This window comes from Mesocricetus auratus, unplaced genomic scaffold (genome assembly GCF_017639785.1).
Source record: "Mesocricetus auratus isolate SY011 unplaced genomic scaffold, BCM_Maur_2.0 Super-Scaffold_100691, whole genome shotgun sequence".
NCBI classification, from domain to species: Eukaryota; Metazoa; Chordata; class Mammalia; order Rodentia; family Cricetidae; genus Mesocricetus; species Mesocricetus auratus.
Window position 1 is genome coordinate 6,015,962 of NW_024429267.1, and position 18,478 is coordinate 6,034,439.

General features: G+C 41.1%; 1 protein-coding gene across 11 annotated transcripts in view; it reads left to right on the plus strand.

Moving 5' to 3' along the window:
* Nucleotides 1-18,478, plus strand: part of Csnk1g1 (casein kinase 1 gamma 1) — a 125,122-nt gene that overhangs the window by 91,230 nt on the left and 15,414 nt on the right. For 3 of the 11 annotated variants that reach the window (XM_040740273.1, XM_040740274.1, XM_040740278.1), the window contains 4 exons: nt 221-328; nt 6,331-6,441; nt 14,689-14,734; nt 17,975-18,216. In XM_040740273.1, the coding sequence (XP_040596207.1) occupies nt 221-328; nt 6,331-6,441; nt 14,689-14,734; nt 17,975-18,120 (411 nt within the window). In that variant the 3' untranslated portion in view covers nt 18,121-18,216. Of the gene's footprint in view, nt 1-220; nt 329-3,198; nt 3,307-6,330; nt 6,442-14,688; nt 14,735-17,974; nt 18,217-18,478 lie in introns of those variants that run through there. The other 8 variants (XM_013117449.3, XM_013117450.3, XM_013117451.3 and 5 more) reach the window with 6 other exon arrangements.

Genomic DNA, 18,478 nt, shown 5'->3' on the forward strand with positions numbered 1-18,478 from the left:
CTTTACAGAGCTATTATGTTAAACTTGTTTTCCCCATTTGACCTTTTTGGGTGGTGGTTTTTGAACAGGGTATAGCTTTCACTGTCCTGGAACTCACTATGTAAACCAAGCTAGCCTCAGACTCACAGAGATCCACCCGACTCTGCTTCTGAGTACTGAGATTGAAGGTGTGCAGTCACCACACCAGGTTACCCATTTGATATTTACTTCATTTTTCTAGCCTACTCCAGTAGGATCAGTTCATGTAGATTCTGGTGCATCTGCAATAACTCGAGAAAGCCACACACACAGGGATCGGCCATCACAACAACAGCCTCTTCGAAATCAGGTATGTGTTAGGTTTTAGTTGTCTTAATCATTCCCCTTCTTTATAACTACTGTCAAAACCCAGATTCTACCCCTTTATGTTAGTGTTTATGTGGAGTTAAGAAAAACAGCTAGTTTAGTATGACATTGGAGCAACTGTCAGAGCAAATGTAAATGCATTTGGATGAGTCATACAAGCTAAAGAATAAGGGTCTGATCACCAGCTATGATGTCACAGGCCTTTAATCTCAGCATTAGGTAGAAGCAGACAGATCTCTATGAGTTTGAGGCCAGCTTGGTCTATATAGGGAACTCCAGGCCAGCCAGAGCTTGATAATGAGAGTGTGTCTCCAAAAAGGAAAAAAGAATCTGGACCTGAGGGAGTAGTCTGGTTTTTCAGGAGACCTCAGAGCTGGCTGTGAGTTTGGGTCTAAGCTGCATATGCAGATGTAACACATGGTGTACTTAGGCCACTCTCTGCAGGTGACTCTAGGGCTTGTGCCAGTTGTACTCTTTGTTTACTGACAAGGGTGGCGATTTGACTTTTCAGCTGACCTAGTATAAACTGCAACCTGCACAGTTACAATCATACCCAGGTTGATTTGAAAGTTGTGTAAGATACCTTAAAGAAGCCGGGCGTTGGTGGCGCACACCTTTAACCCCAGCACTCAGGAGGCAGAGGCAGGCAGATCTTTGTGAGTTCAAGGCCAGCCTGGTCTACAGAGCGAGTTCCAGGACAGCCTACAAAACAATACAGAGAAACCTTGTCTCGAAAAAAAAAAAAAATACCCTAAAGATATAGTTCAGGGGTAGAGTGTTTGCCTGACACATACAAGGTCATGGGCTCAGGGTCTGGCACAGCCATAAAACAAAGAAGAAAGATTCATCTATGTTTAGAGCTCAGTATGATGGGGCATGTCTTTTAATCCAAGTTCTTTTAAGTTGGAAACAGTAAGGTTACTACAAGTAGAGGCCAGTGTGGGCTATGTAGTAATATTGTTACCTCAAAAGGCCAAAAAAAGTATATAAATAAATCTTCACAATTTCCTTTCAAGGAAAGGGAAAGTGAACAAAATCAATGAGATGCGATAATACAAAATATTAACAGAAGTAATATTGGAGACAGAATTCTGAGTGTTATTTTTCTAAAACATTTTCTAATGAAGTTCCAGTTTTATAATTAAGAAGACATTCAAAAGAATGTATAGGGCCAGGTGATGGTGGTGCACACCCTTAACCCCAGCACTTGGCAGACAGAGGTTGGCAGATCTCTGTGAGTTGAAGGCCAACCTGATCTACAGAGTAAGTTCCAGGACAGGCTCCAAAGCTACTCAGAGAAACACTGTCTTGAAAAACAAAAACAAAAAAGAAGAGGAAGAAGAATGTATGGGGCCAGACAGTGGTGGTGCATGCCTTTTGTCCCAGCACTCAGGAGGCAGAGGCAGGTGGATTGTAAGTTGGAAGCCAACCTGGTCTACAGAGTGAGTTCCAGGACAGCCAGTGCTAAACAGAGAAACCCTGTCTTGAAAAACCAAAAAAAGAAAAAGAATATGCCGGAAGAGAAATGGATAAAAATGAAGCTTTTATTTCTGCCCTTTTTGGGTGTTGGGGTAAGTTTCAAGACAGGTAGACCTAGTCTCATTACTTTCCCCACTTTCATGGTCTGTCTGTGCTACAGATTGGCAGGTATAGGTACTTGCTGCAAAGTCTAATGTCTTTAGCATTGCCCAGAACTCACATGGTGGAAGGAGAGAGGGATAAGTAGGGAGCTCTTAAGTCCAAAGATCTGGCAAATAGATAAGCCGTGAAGCAGGTAACTATAATACAAGGCAGAACATTTAAGCATTAAAAAGTATTACCACTTTTAATTGGTTTTTGTTTTTGTCTCTGTAGACCAGACTGGCCTCAAATACACAGATATCTGCTGATTGTTGAGATTAAAGGCATAGACCACCATGCCCAGTCTCATTTGGAATTCAAAGAAAATATTTCCCCTAGTCAGAGCATGGCAAATTATTTCACAGGGAGAAAGAAAAAAAAATGCTGCATTTGAAATGCCCTTGAAAGAAGTAGAGATGGACAAGACAGTCCAAGCAGAAAGAGTATGAACAACAGCAAGTACATATCTACTAAAGGAGTCCTAGGAATCAAGGCTAGAAAAATAGGATGCTCCCCAAATGCTAGGCTGGAGAATGACTGATCCTTGACTTCATTAGGTACTTGGGCTAAAAACCAGAAGACTGATAAGGAAATTTGCATTAAACTTTTTTTTTAACTTGGCAACTAGTATAGGGGAAAACTAAGAATAAATTAAAATATGAGGACTTGAGTTCAATCGCTGAACTTTATTTTGATTCAGAGCTATTCTTGGTGACACGAGCTTATAGTCCCAGTGCATGGAAGGTAGGGACAGGAGAATCCCTAGTGCTTACTGACCTGCCAGCCTAGTAAAATCATCAAGCCCCAGATCCCGAGAGACTGTGTCTCAAAAAGCAAGGTGGCTGACTCCTGAGGAACATGACCTCACAGCTGTCCTCTCATGGCCACATGCACATACATGTACATGTATTTGCACTCACAGAAACATATACCTCTAAATATAAACACAACACACACAAAGCATTTCAGTACCGTTCCATACCTCTGGATCCATCACAAAGCGTTTGCTCAGCTTGCACAGGAACTTCAGTTCAATCATCCATACACATGTGAGTGTAAATGAATATACATTTCAGCCCTTTTCTTTCTCTTCCTTTTTTTGCGGGGGGAGGGGGGAGGGGGCGGGCTTTAGACAGGGTTTCTCTGTGTATCCCTGGCTGTCCTGGAACCTGCTCTGTAGATCAGACTGGCCTGGAACTTAGAAATCTTCCTGCCTTTGCCTCCCAAATACAGGGATTGAAGGCATCTGTCGTCACCACCTGGCTCTTTTGTTTTAAATTATTGTTTTTTATTTATGTTTGTTCTGGATCAAACCGAGGACCTTACACAAGTGTGCTTCTGGTAAGCTACATTTTTAGGACAAGCCTTTTATTCAATTTTAAGTGACTCAAAACAAATGCAAGCCCTGGCAGTGGTGGTACAAACCTTTAATCCCAGCACTGGAAGGCAGAGGCAGGCAGATCTCTTGTGAGTTTGAGGCCAGCCTGGTCTACACAGTGAGTTCCAGGCCTGGCTCCAAAGCTATAGAGAAACCCTGTCTTGGATAAAAGAAAAATGCAAAAACAACTTTTATGATTGGGGTCTGGAGAGGTGGTAACTCAGTAGTTAGGAACACAACATGATGATGGATTTCATTGTGACAGTTTCTATTCAACACCCTCTCCATTTCCCCCTCTCATTCCCACTAATCTTCTTCCTAACTAGTTTCTCTTCTACTTTCATACTTTTTTTTTTAGATTTACTTACAGTGTGTGTGTGTGTGTGTGTGTGTGTGTGTGTGTGTGTGTGTGTGTGTGTGTGATCTCCTTGAACTGGAGTTACAGGCAGTTGTGAACTCCCTGGTGTAAGTCTAGGTCCTCTGGAAGAGCCAGAAAGTGCTTTTAACTGCTGAGTCATCTCTTCAATGTCCATCTTTGTTTATTTTTAGTGGCCATTGAGTTTAATTAGGGTTACTTACAGGAGAATGGACAATTTACCAGTGGCTACAGGGCTGAAGAAAATGTCCCCCAGCAACTGTTAACTGCCTATATATGTATCCTCAAATAAGGGCAGGTCTTTGAGAACCCCTCCTTTTTTTTTTTTTTTTTTTTGAGACAGGGTTTCTCTGTGTTGCAGCTCTGGCTGTCCTGGGACTCACTCTGTAGACCAGGCTGGCCTCGAACTCAGAGAGATCCACCTGCCTCTGCCTCCCAAGTGCTGGCATTAAAGGTGTGCACCACCACTGCCTGGCCTTTTTTTTTTTTAATGTGCATGAGTGTTTCTTGTTGGCATATATGTCTTTGTGCCTTGTGTGTGCCTGGTGTCCACAGAGGTTAAGATGAGGTCATTGGATCTCCTGGAACTGGAGTTGTAGACAGTTGTGAGCTACCATATGGGTGCTGGGGACTGATCTCAGGTCCTCTGCAAGAGCAGCACGTACTCCTGACTGCTGAGCCATCTCTCTAGTCTCCTTTAGCCCTTTAAATGTTGAGAAAATGGGCACTGTTGTGGCACACACCTGAAGTAGGGGATTATGAGTTTGAAACCAACCTGGAGCTACATAATGAGATCCTGTCTCAAAAAGTAAACAACATTTTATAGAACTAATACTACATAATAGTTTAAAAACTTAAATATTCTACTTAAACTTTCCCAAATTAGTTGTGTATAGTCTAAGGTTAGAAAAGCAGATTTAGTCTATTATCTCTAGGCATCAGACAATGTCACTAAGTTTATAACGTGGTATAATTGTGCTGTACACCAAGCCTTATTTTGGAAACTTAACCTCTGAATATCTATCAACTGAACTAATTGGAAGGAAAACATCAGGGTAGTATATACTGTAATCCCAGCTACACAGGTTGCTGGTAGGATTAAAGGCGTGCACCACCACTGTCTGGCTCTCTCCATTTTTATAGGCTACACATTTATAGATACCAGCATTTCTGAGATTTATAGGTTCCTTCCCTAGTATTCATGTAGAGCAGGAATATTGCATCGCAACCCCTGCTGCTGCTGTTAATCAGCAGCAATTAAAATTTAGTTGACTAATTCCTCATTACTGCCTCTCACACTACTCATTTTTCATTTTTTAGAACTATTATAGCTTTGCATCATGATATTAGTACCTCCTTATACATCTGGCACAGGGCAAGAGGCACCTAGTACAGATTCTTCAGAATGAGAAGTCACACATAAGCAAGATCAGAATAGTATGAGATCTTAAACAACAAACTGGTAAAGGAGGCATGGAGAGGCATAGAGACAACCTGAATGGCAGCAAAAATAGAAACAGTCCAAAGAGGTTTTTAATTGAAGGCCATATTTTTGATACATACATATCTGCCCTTTGCTTTCTGGAAGAAAGTAATTCACATTGGTCATGTCTATTAATAGTAGATACTATTGGCTAAAGGCATCCTAAGCTTTATCTTTGTCTTGCTGTTCTTGGCATGTGAGCCTCCTGTAAAAAGTTATTTTGGGGGCTGGAGAGCTGGCCCAGTGGTTAACATCACTGCCTGCTCTTTAGAGGACTTAGGTTCAGTTCTCAACACCCACACAGTGACTCACAACCATTCGTAACTCCAGTTCTGGAGGATCTGACATCCTCTTGTGATCTCCATAAGCACATGACACACATACATACATATATACAAACCACTCATACATATAAAACAAATTTTTAAAAATTTAATAAGTAAAATATCAAAAATATTAAAGAAAAATACTTTGTTCATTCATTTCTATATGAAAGCATACTCTGGCCACTGTTCACTTTAGTAAATGTCTTGTGGTCAGACACAGTGTTTTATGCCTGTAATCCCCACATTGGTAGACTGAAGTAGAAGAATTGCTGTGAATTCCATACTAATTGCCATTACCAGCTCAAGACCCTGACTCAAATGGAAGAGAAGAAAGAAAAAGGAAGTCTCGTGGACATTAATCTTGAGAGTAGTAGGTTACCCACTTAAGGGAAGGACATTGTCTAGGTTCTTCATGTAAAAACTTTTATCTGCTCAGTTATTTAACCATTGAAATTATTTATAAGTTTGACTGTTCCTCACCACTGTTAACTTTCTGAATTTGATCTGCGTAGTAGCTGCTGAAATTACATGAATGTGAAAGCTGAAGGGTGATGCCCAGCTTTTAGTTGGCTCCCTCCCTACTTTTGTTCAGTACAGGCTTTCTTTCGACTGATGTGTTGGTTCATTAGTGGAAATGAATACAGGCACAAAACTATTTCTCAGTGCTTTGCAGCAGTTGTTAATGTCAAGCTCCAAACAGAAACCCTGCAGGAGCACCAGTGTACTGGAGTTTGTTGTTGCTTTCTGTTGCTTTACCTTTCCTTCCATGATCTTGCTGTCATGCTTCCTAATGCCTAAGCAGACTGCATCATCAGAGCGCCGAGGAGAGTGGGAAATCCAGCCCAGCCGGCAGACCAATACCTCATTCCTGACGTCTCACTTGGCCGCAGACCGCCATGGGGGTTCAGTACAGGTACCTACTGTCTTCCCTGGCCTTCTCAGCCTAGCTAGTAGAATGTTGGCTTGCTCTTGCAGTTTGGGTTCCTTTCAGATGGCCATTTACAGCAGGGGTGAGTTACTTCTGTTTAACGGATTGTCTCTGTGCCAATTTTCGATCCATGTGGACTTTGGTAAAAGTCATTTTTTGAGATAATTCCTGCTTTTTGTTACTGACTTAGAAACATCTGTGTGATTTCTGGATTGAGTTAACCCACCCTACAATCTTGATCTGCAAAATACCATCAAGGTAGAAGTGTGTTAGTATCTGAATTGTAAAGTCCTGAAACTTAAAATTGGAACCTTCCAGTACTAGAAGTATGCATGTGTAGCTCCTCCCATGATGATAGATGATTTAGCACCTAATAGCCTGGGAATATTGATTGGGGGATTTCCTAAGCAGATATCCAAAAATTTGAGCTGTTTCCTATTTTCTCTCTGGAATAAATTTGGTCTTGGAAGTTATTTCTGTTTTATTGGGGCTAGCCTGAGTTTTTCTTCTCTGTTTGGTACCAGGTGTTATCTTCTGTCTCTTCACTTTTCTTGTGTACAACTTTTAAAATCCCAACCAGGAAAAAATTTCAGTTGAATATTTTTCTCATACTGATGACCCACTAGTTGAGAAATAGAAATGAACTCCCTGCATGTAAATAAATCTTAATAGGCCTAATCTTCTAGAATATGCTTTTTTAAAGAAATGACTCACTGATGCTGGGCAGTGGTGGCACACACCTTTAATCCTCGCACTCTGGAGGTAGAGTCAGGCGGATGTCTGAGTTTGATGCCAACCTGGTCTACAAAGTGAGTTCCAGGGCAGGCTCCAAATCTACAGAGAAATCCTGTCTTGAAAAACCAAAAAAGGAAAGAAACAGAAAGAAAGAATGAAGGAAGGAAAGAAAGACAGAGAGATAGAAAGAAAATAAAGCAATGACTTACTAAACAATCTTTTTATTCATGGGAATTTAAAACACCTTTAGCCCTATAAAGTACTTCATAGAAACATGAAGGTAAAATGACAAATTGAACACACAGATTTGCTTTTCTCTTTGACTGAAGCAGTGGTAAAGAAATCTTTTTAAATTTGGCATGGTGGTGCAGGCCTTTAGTTCCAGTATTCAAGGGAGAGGCAGGTGGATCTCTGTACATTCAAGGCCATCCTGGCTTACATAGTGTGTTCAAGCCAGGCAAGGTTACATAAGAGAGACCTTGTCTCAAAAAGAAAAGAAAAGAAAAAAAAGGAAGAAAAGAAAAGGAATTGTTTAGAGGTATAGGTCTATAGAAAGGTGGGAAAAACAGTAACATCAACAAAGTGTTGGGAGTTGAAATATAGCTTAAATAACAGGAGTCCTAGAAGTTGAATCTTAGTCTATTCACCCTGGAATTTCCCAAAAGGCTCAAGAATTGGCCTTCTTTAAGTTGAGGGGTGTTAGCAGTGCATACACTAAAAAGAGGTGTTGAAAGTCTAAGATGATAGAGATCCCTACATGTTTCTCCTTTCTTCACCAGGGACCAAATCTTTATTTGTAGAGGGAATGTGGGGGTCAGTCCATCCCATCTGACTCTGTCTCCTCCTGCACCCACCTCCCCCTCTCCAGCACAGGCCTCACCTTGTTTCAGGGGCAGCATCAGACAGAACCCGAGGTGGCTGTGGGTGAAGACAGGACAGTCAGTGACATACAGTCAGCTGATTTCTTGTTCATCTCTGATGGTTCACACCTGGAAATGCTGAGTAGCTAATACTGAAATGAAAAATTCTATGGCAAAACTGTAGAGACGGCTCAGCAGTTAAGAGCACTTGTTACTCTTGCTTTTAAATGACCCAGGTTTGGTTCCCAGTACCCACATTGAAGCTCACAATCATCTGTAACTCCAGTTTCAGAGAATCTAACACCCTCTGAGCATCAAGTTCACATGTAGTGCACAGACATACATGCAAGCAAAATGCCAATACATATAAAAAATTTTAAGGAAGAAATACAAAGGAAAAAAAATGGTAGTTTTACTTGAGAACAAGGTGTAATTTTGCTGATAGAAAAACATAACAAATAAACGTCAAATTAGAGAGAAAGCACACACACACACACACACACACACACACACACACACACACACACACACACACACACACACACACAAACAAAGCCAGGCAGTGGTGGCACACTCCTTTAATCCCAGACCAGCATTTGAGGCAGAGGCAGGCCTATCTCTGTGAGTTCGAGGCCAGCCTGGTCTACAGAGGGAGTTCCAGGACACAAAGAAACTCTGTCTCAAAACAGTAGCAGCAGCAACAACAACAACAAACAAAAAAAAAATCAAAGTGAAATAGCAGAACAACACAAAATGAATCACCCAAGAGTCTGTCATTGCAGAAGAGCAGATGTTCTTCCCTCTTCAGAACTACCAAATGCACAGTGTGCCAGCAATTTATGTATCAGCCAGTGCCATAGGGAAATTCGTTGGGGAGTTATACAGTTTCTTTCTTGGAAGTTGAGAATATTTACATATCATATTCAAAATGAAATTAATATGTCTACTATAAAAAATTAAAGAAGAAACTAAGATTTTGTTTGTTTTTGTTTTAAGTTGGGTTTCTAGACTAAAGGGTGTGAGGTACTCTTGGAGGCAAAGTGCAGTGCTTAACAGGGAGAGTAGGTAAATAGTATCTTTACTGACTGGTTGACTGCTTTAGAAAGCCAATAGCTAGGTCTGGACATTCCAGGCAAGAAGTAAAGGAATATACTCTGTAAAATACAACTTGCAAGAAAGAAAATTGAAGGGTACTAGTAGCATTACTCTCCCCAGTGAATTGACATAGCCAAGTCATCCTGAAGTATGTTGTCATGGTGTCAATTGATATGCACAGTTTTATCAGGGGCTTGGAAAGCTGGCTCAGCAGTTAGAAGCATGTTCTGCTCTTGCAGAGGACCTAAGTCCATTCAGTTCCAAGTACATCAGGCAGCTAACTCCTTCTTGAGGGTATCTCACACCTTATTCTGGTCTCCCTGGGCACCTGCCCTCATATACACATACCCATTGTCCTAGTTTTCTTTCTTTGATAAATACCATGAGCTGAAACTTGGGGAAGTAAGGGTTTATTTCTTCTTTCAGCTTGCAGTCACTGAGGGAGGAAGGAAGCAGAGACCATTAAACCCTGTGTATTGACTGGCTTGCTCAGCCTGCTTTTTTATACAACCCCGGGACCACCTGCCTACTGTGGCCTGGGCCTTCCCACAGCAATCAACAATCAAGTTGAGGCTCTTCCCAGATGGCCCTTGCTTCTGTAGGTTGACAAAAAAATTAACTGTCACACTTATACTGGACATATACACATATAATTAAAAATAAAAAGTAAATCTTGTTTAAAAGTTTTATTAGCATACATTATATGGAATTAGCTTCATTGTAACATTTTCATACATTATATAATGTATTCACCACCTATTACCCTCCTCTTCGCTCTCACTCTGCAGACCCTGTGTGGTGTGTGTGTGTACAAACTCATGCCAGTGAATTTAATTCCAATTTTTCAGGAGCATGGGCAACTTACTGGTGCCTACAACACTGAAATGTCCCTTCCTTCTCACAGTAATCACTAACTGCCTATTAATCCTCAGGGAGGGGTAGAGACTTCAGCATCCACCACTTCTAATATGAGCAGATAGTCAAGGGTTATCATACTTCTGAGGAAACTTTAGTAAGAAAGAAACCAAAGCAAATAAACTATAACTGTTTTCAAAAAGGCAGTCTTTGCCAGGTGGTGGTGGCACACTTTAATCTCAGCACTAGGGAGGTAGAGTCAGGCAGATCTCAATGAGTTCGAGGCCAGCCTGGGCTATGGAGTGAGTTCTAGGACAGCCAGAGTTACACAGAGAGCCTGTCTTGAAAAACAAAAAACAAATAAAAAGAGCAATCTCTTAAAGAAAGAGACAAAAGCCGGGCGTTGGTGGCGCACGCCTTTAATCCCAGCACTCGGGAGGCAGAGGCAGGTGGATCTCTGGAAGTTCGAGGCCAGCCTGGTCTACAAGAGCTAGTTCCAGGATAGCCTCCAAAGCCACAGAGAAACCCTGTCTCGAAAAACCAAAAAAAAAAAAAAAAAGAACGAAAGAGAGAAGTGACTCAAAAGAGCACTGCCTGCTACTCTGGAGGACCCAGGTTCAAATCCCAACACGAACATGACGGCTCACAGCTATTTGTATCTCCAGTTCAAGAGAATCTAATGGCCTCTTCTGACCTCCTCGGACCCTGAACATGCAAGGTCCACAGATGTATATACAGATGAAACACCCATACACATAAATTAATAAAAATAGTATTTTAGAAAGTCCTTAAAAATTAAAACAATTTTAAAACCCAAATAGATTGAATAAAATTAAGAAAGCAAAGCAGACCAGGCAGTGGTGGCGTACACCTTTAATCCCAACACTCAGAAGGCAGAGGCAGGCAGATCTCGGTGAGTTTGAGGCCAGCCTGACCTACAGATTGAGTTCCAGGACTGACAGAGCTGCACAGAAAAACCCTGTCTTGAAAAATTAAAAAAAAAAAAATCAGTATCCTTGGGATGGCAAGATAGCTCAGCAGGTAAAGGAACCACCAAGCCTTGATGACTTGATTTCAGTCCCTGGGACCCACATGATGGAAGGAGAGAACTAACTCCTGAAGGTTGTCTTGGGACTTCCACATGTATGCAGTGGCAGGTATGTGCCTCACCCCCATTTGGAATAAATACATAAAATAACATTTTTTAAAAGATTTATTTATTTATTATGAATACAACATCCTGCCTCCCTGTCTGTCCAGCCTCCTCGTCTGTCTGCATGACAGAAGAGGACACCAAATCTCATTATAGATGGCTGTGAGCCACCATGTGGTTGCTGGGAATTGAACTTAGGACCTCTGGAAGAGCAGTCAGTGCTCTTAACCTCTGAGCCATCTCTCCAGCCCCAAAAAATAACATAACATTTCTTTTCTTTTTTTTTTTTTTGGTTTTTCGAGACAGGGTTTCTCTGTGGCTTTGGAGGCTGTCCTGGAATTCACTTTGTAGACCAGGCTGGCCTCGAACTCACAGCGACCCGCCTGCCTCTGCCTCCCGAGTGCTGGGATTAAAGGCGTGCGCCACCAACGCCCGGCCATAACATTTCTTAAGAGAAAAAGAGATCCTTAGAAGGAAAATAAGACAACCAAAGAATGAGTATGGACTTCTTTAATATAATTTCCAGGACCCTATTTTTTTTAATCAACTTAAAATTTCTATGCTTCATGAATCTTTTCATATGAATTTATAAAGGATATATGTTACCAAGATGTGTGAAGACAAGAAGGAAGCATATGTTGGATCTAGGGAACAAGAGATCCTACCCAACAAAGAAGCAAAGAGACTTGCCAGGGTAATCAAAAGTTAGGAGACTCCCTACGTGACCCCAACTGCCAGTACAGAAGGGCATCTTTCACCAAACTTGTAGTCAGGGGTTTGGGAGGCTATTTCAGCAAAATGATGAAAATCTAGGATACTATGATATAATATCGTTAAATAAGCTATTCAAGAAAATGACAGACCTAGAGGTATAGCTTAATATAGTCTGCTTGTCTAGCATGTACACAACTTTTGGTTCAATCCCTAGCACTGCAGCAAATAATGATAATAATTATACATACATACATACATACATACATACATACATACATACATACAAACATACATAAGACTTTTGGTAGAATTATTGACTCACCATTAATATGTGAAAATATGTAAAATAATTTTGTTTTTAACTTTAACTGTTTGGATTTGTTTTTTAATTTGTTGGCATGTATATGTGTGCCACATGTTCAGGTTCCTAAACAGGACAGAAAAGAGCACAAGATCCCTGGAACTAGAGTTAAATGCAGTTGTGAGCTACTTGATGTGGGTAGGTGCTAGGATCTGAAATTGGGTCCCTGCAGGGAGCAGCAAGTGCTCTTAACCACTGGCCTATCTCTCCAGGCAAACTTTTGAGTTTCTGAGACAGAAGCTCAAGTCCTGGCTGACCTTGAACTTACTATGCAACCAAGACTAACTGTGAACCAATCTTCCTGATTCTACACCTTAATTATACGATTACAAGCATGAGTTACCACACTTGGTAAACACTATGCTTCTTGAAAAGCAATAATATTTCTACCACAACAGATGTCCCTGTTTGTGTGTGTGTGTATCTGTTTTGTTTTAATTGTTATCTGTTTTTCTTTTTTTGTTTGTTATTTTCTTTTGGAGACAGGGTCTCACTAGGTAGACCAGTCTGCCTTGGAACTCACAAGTTCTACTCTCTCCTATCCACTACCTCTGCCTCCCTAATAGTAGGAATAAAGGCGTTCACCATTCAGCCTGGCTTGTCCCCCCCTCTTTTTTTTATTCTTCAAAGTCAGATCTCCCTATGTATTCCACACTAGCCTTCAAATTGCAGTCATCCAGCCTCAGCCTTCTGAGCAAAGCTGGAGTTACAGAAGTGCACTGCCATGTCTGGATATGTGTCTGAATTCTTTCACTCTGCAGAGGCACTTTGTGAAATCAGGATTAACCTGAATAACCTGCAACATCATCTGTCTTGAACGGAGTATAATTTGCCAAGATGAAGAGCATTTGTTCTAATAAAGTGTGGACATTCTGGTTCTAACCTATTTAATGGGAAAGATACCCTGGTTCCCATCTTTCTAGTGTTTCCACAGATCTGCCTTAAAGGCCTGAATTCAGGAAGACAAAACACTTTTTCTTTTTCTTTTTTTGTTTTTTTGGGGGGGGTTGTTTGTTTTGTTGTTGGTGGTGGTTTTTTCGAGACAAGGTTTCTCTGTATTGTTTTGGAGGCTGTCCTGGAACTCGCTCAGTAGACCAGGCTGATCTCGAACTCACAGAGATCCGCCTGCCTCTGCCTCTCCCGAGTGCTGGGATTAAAGGTGTGCACCACCAAAGCCCAGCTGACAAAACACTTTTCAATTTGGGTGTGATAGTGCACACCTTTAGTCCCAGCACCCAGGAGGCAGAGGCATGTAGATCTCTGTGAGTTTGAAGCCAGCCTGGTCTACACAGTGAGTTCCAGGACAGCTAAGGCTATATAGTAAGAACCTATCTTGAACTGTACCCCTCCCCCCAAAAAATAGTAATTTGAACCAGGTGTCTTGAAAAGTACCTGTAGTCTCAGCTAGTTGGAGAAGGTTAAGCTTGGGAATTTGAGGCCAGCCTGAACATCCTAACAAGACCCCATTTCAGAAAAGAAAAAGGAAAGCAGTTCATTACATCTGTAAAGTTCTTTATGGTGCTTCAGATCTCTTTAGTGGACATCATAGTTAACTACCATATGATGTATGGTCGATAATATGAAAGTTATTGGCCCTATAACATGTGTACAGAGAATATCAATAGTGGAGTTAGATTTATAATACAGCCCTATCAAAATAGTGTTTATCCTGTTGTACATGCAGGTAAGAGTCTAGTAATATATAAAAACTCTCCTGAAAACTTGAAGTAGATTCAGGCTGTAAATGTATGGACTAATACCTGTTAACTCCCAGATTTTTATATTTTGAGACAGGGTCAGTCTGGTCTCACACTTGCTATGTAACCCATAATGGCCTTGAACTTAAGATTCTTCTCCCTGTATCTCCTGGTGCCAGAATTACAGGCATGTGCCACCATAGATGGTTTTATGTGGTATTAGGAACCAAACCCAGGGCTTTGTACCTCTACACAAGTGCTCTACCAACTGAGAAAGGGCCCAGACATGTTATTTAAGATTTTCTTTAAGGTTCTTTTATTTTATTTTTTGGTTTTATTTTTCTCACTGTATAGTCCATGGTAGTCTCTACTCCGTCATTCTGCCTCTTCATCCAGAGTGCTGGGGTTACAGAGTGCTACCATGGGCTTCAGGCATGTTTTAGATACAGATAGGTGTAAGGATAGGAAGGGGAATAATGTTCCTTTTGTGCCTGATTTGTTTGAAATTATGTGCTTTCCAGTACCGGTAAAAAATTCATTATAAAGTGAGAATAACCTCTTCCTTAGATTGCCTAAGGACACTGCTTATAGGCCAAGTAGAAATTCATAGAGAGGAGTAATTATTATAAAGTATAAGATTGTACCATGACCCAGAATCACAGGTAAGTCTATGGAATTACTCTTACTAGTAATTCATGTTAGTAGAATTGAAGAGGTACACAAGGTAAGTTTGCTAGGGTAACCTTGAATTCCCCCCCGCAGCTCATGCCGGCTGCACACTTCCAATCTTCCTGCCTCAGACACATAGGTATGTACCTCTACACTTGGCTTTTAGCCAAGACATCTTACATGACATTTTGTTCATTAAGAATCAGTGGTTTGCGGGCGTTGGTGGTGCACGCCTTGAATCCCAGCACTTTGGAGGCAGAGGCAGGTGGATCTCTGTGAGTTCGAGGCCAGTCTGGTCTATAGAGCTAGTTCCAGGACAACCTCCAGTGCAATACAGAGAAATCCTGTCTCGAGAAAAAACCAAAAAAGAAAAAAAGAATCAGTGGTTTGGGTTGGAGAGATGACTCAGGTTAAGAGCACTGGCTGTTCTTCCAGAGGTCCTGAGTTCAATTCCCAGCAATCACATGGTGGTTCACAACCATCTGTAATGAAATCTGGTGCCCTCTTCTGGTGTGCATGCAGAACACTGTGTACATCATAAATAATTAAGTCTTTTTTTAAAAAATCATTGATTCAGGACTGGGGATATAATTCAGTTACTTTCCTGGAATACACACAGCCTTTGATTTATTCCCCAGTTCTGCGAAACTAAATAAATAAATGTACATTTTCGGGTGACTGCTTTCATGTGTAACCATTGTGGTCATAGAATAAGCCACTTACCAGTGCTAACAGTTTGTGTATGCTAGAAAATACATGCACAGGAATCCTAGCAGGACTGAGGAAGGCAGCAGGGTGTGGTTCACAGTCATTTAACCTCTCAGCCTTCTTTATGTGCTGGGCTTCCCCCAACTTCTGATTTGAAATTTTCAAATCTACAGAAAAGTCAGGACTATCCTTAACCTCCATTAAGAAATTGTTAGGGGGCTGGAGAGATGGCTCAGCGGTTAAGAGCACTGACTATTCTTCCAGAGGTCCTGAGTTCAGTTCCCAGCAACCACATAGTGGCTCACAACCACCTTGAATGAGATCTGGTGCCCCCTGCTGGCATGCAGGCAGAAGACTGTATACACAATACATAAATAAATAAAAAAATTAAAAAAAAAGAAATTGTTAGGATTCTGCCATTTTAATTTTGCATACTTGCGGTGTGTATGTGCCTGTGTTTATGTGTGTTTGTTGAAAGTTGAAACAGTTTATTTTAGCCTCACACACTTCCACCTACGTCTCCTAAGAACAAATACATTCTTTCACATGAGCAGTAACTTCGTTGCCTTCTCGGGGACAGTCAGTAAGGTCGTAATGCCTAAGAGCCCACATTCCGCTGTCTTTACACCTCTGTAGTCAGGACTCCAACCAGGATCCTGCACCCCATCAGTTGCATTGCCTCCTCCCTCTCTTTCAGTTCCTTCATCCCTCTGTTTTGTTTTTTTATTTTCATTGTCTTGAGACAGTCTTACTCTGTAGCCTAGGCTAATCCACATCTCACTATATAACGCAGGCTAGTCTCCAACTCATGGTGGTCCTCCTGTTTCTGCCTCCTGAAGCTTGGGGTTTTAGGTGTATACCACTATACCTAATTCATTAGTCTCTTTTAGTCCCACCTCTTTTTTCCTTGTATGAATGTAAGTGCACATGTGCCTAGTGCTCCCAGAAGTCAGAAGAGGGCATCAGAGCTGAACTCAGTCAGGTCCTCTGTAAGATGTTCTTAACCACTGAGTCATCTCTATATCACCTTAATCCCTTTTAATCAGTATCAGTTACCAGTGATTTTTTTAAGGTTTTTATAACTTGATCCTTTTTGAAGAATCCAAGTCAACTGTCTTATACAATATTTCACATTCTGGATTTGTCTATTTTTCCCCCAAGACAGAGTTTCTCTGTATAGTCCTGGCTGTCCTTGAACTCACTTTGTAGGCCAGGCTGGCCTCAAACTCACAGAGACCTGCCTGCCTCTGCCTCCCAAGTGTTAGGATTAAAGGCATGCGCCACCACCACCCAGCTTTTTAAAAAAATTTTTTATTGTCTAAATTGTGAAATTGTCATTAGATTCAGAAGAAACCTGTTTGCAGAGAAGGGAAAATGCTGTTTTGTATAATATGTATAATGTTAGGCTGTCCACTAATCAGAGATACTAAATTTGATCACTAGCAGAAATTTGAGTCTTCCTCAGGTAAGTCCAAATTTAATGTTGTAGGGTTCTTTTTTTTTAATTAACCACATATCATTGTTGTAATTTTCTTACTCATGTCTTATTAACAAGAAAAAGGCCAGACATGATATTCTAGACCTGTTGTAATCCTACCTCTGTGGCAGCTGAGGCAGGAGCAGTGCCATGGATTTATATAGTACTATGAGTTTATATAGCCTAGGCTATATAGTGGGTACCAGACCAAGGCTACATTATGAGACCCTTGTCCAAAATAAGGGTTGGGGGGCAGTAATTATTCTTTTGTAGAAATAATGGTGGTTATACATTACCAATAGGTAGTACTCACTGTCTGCCCCAAAGGTAGTAAACATTTCCTCCCTCTTTCCTTTTTATGATCATTTAGAAAATTTTGGGAAATTAGCTGCTAGTGAGTACCCCATAGCTTGAGGAAAATAAAAGTATCAGTAAGATGAATCTTGTTTTGTTTTTCAAGACAGGATTTCTCTGTGTAGCTGTGGCCATCGTGGAACTCACTCTGGAGACCAGGTTGGCCTTGAACTCACAGAGATCTGCCTGCCTCTACCTCCTGAGTGGTGAGATTAAAGGCCTGCACCACCACACCCAGCTTAAATGAATATTTTTTGAGCCATTACTATGTCTTATGGCTCTGGGCTGAACACTTACTATGGCTTATCTGCATGGTGACTCCATTAGAAGAAACATCACTGTTTCCCCATTTTACAGACTAGGAAATTGGGGTACAGAAAGATTGAAGATCTTGTCCAAACACCCACAGCCAATACAGTTAGAGTTCAAACCCATGGCTACCTAATTTTTTTTTAAGATTTATGTGTTTATTTTATGTGCATTGTTGTTTTACCTGTATGCACTTCTGTTTGAGGGTGTCAGACCCCCTGGAACTGGAATTACAGACAGCTGTGAGCTGTCATGTGGGTGCTGGGAGTTGAACTGGGTCCTCTGGAAGAGCAACCAGTGCTCTTAACTGCTAAGCCATCTCTCCAGTCCCCGCTGCCTAATTTTAGAACTCAGTTCTTACTTACTAGTTCCTGCTTCCTCCAATATTATATACAAGGTATCCCCCATCCATTCCTTATGTAATCCTAACATCATTCTGTAAGAACAGTCTCAAATAGATGAAGTTATTACCCAATACCATAAGCTATCTGAACCATTTATCCTATTTTGTGGTTCTCTCCCATGTTTCAGCCAAGATCTTTAACAGCAGAGTGGTTTGTGCGGGGTCCCTTTTCCCACTCCCCAGCACCCACATAAGCAGGAATCATGTGCTGGAAATGAAACCAGGTGGCAGAAGCAACTGTACAAGCAAGACAAGCCTGATCGGGTCCACATGAACCAGATGACAGGAATGAGAGCCATCATTTACAGTTCGGGGACCATCAGTGAGAAATGGGATGACAGTGAACCTGAAATAAAGGCCATTGAAATAAGACTGGTTTTCCAAGGGAAATTTGTCTTTACCGTCTTCCTTCTCAACAGAGAAGGGTGTAGCAGTCTTGTTTGAGTAACTTCAAACCAGTGATCAAAGCCATGAAGAAATTTCTGAAGGAAAGTGTGATTATTTATGGTTTCTGGTGCCCATTCTTGGTTTCTTTTTGAGAATTTATTTTTTAAATCATCATTACCCAAAGTTTATAATTATGTAGTATAATAAACTGAGAGTGGTAGAATTTACCCCCGATAGTCAAGGGA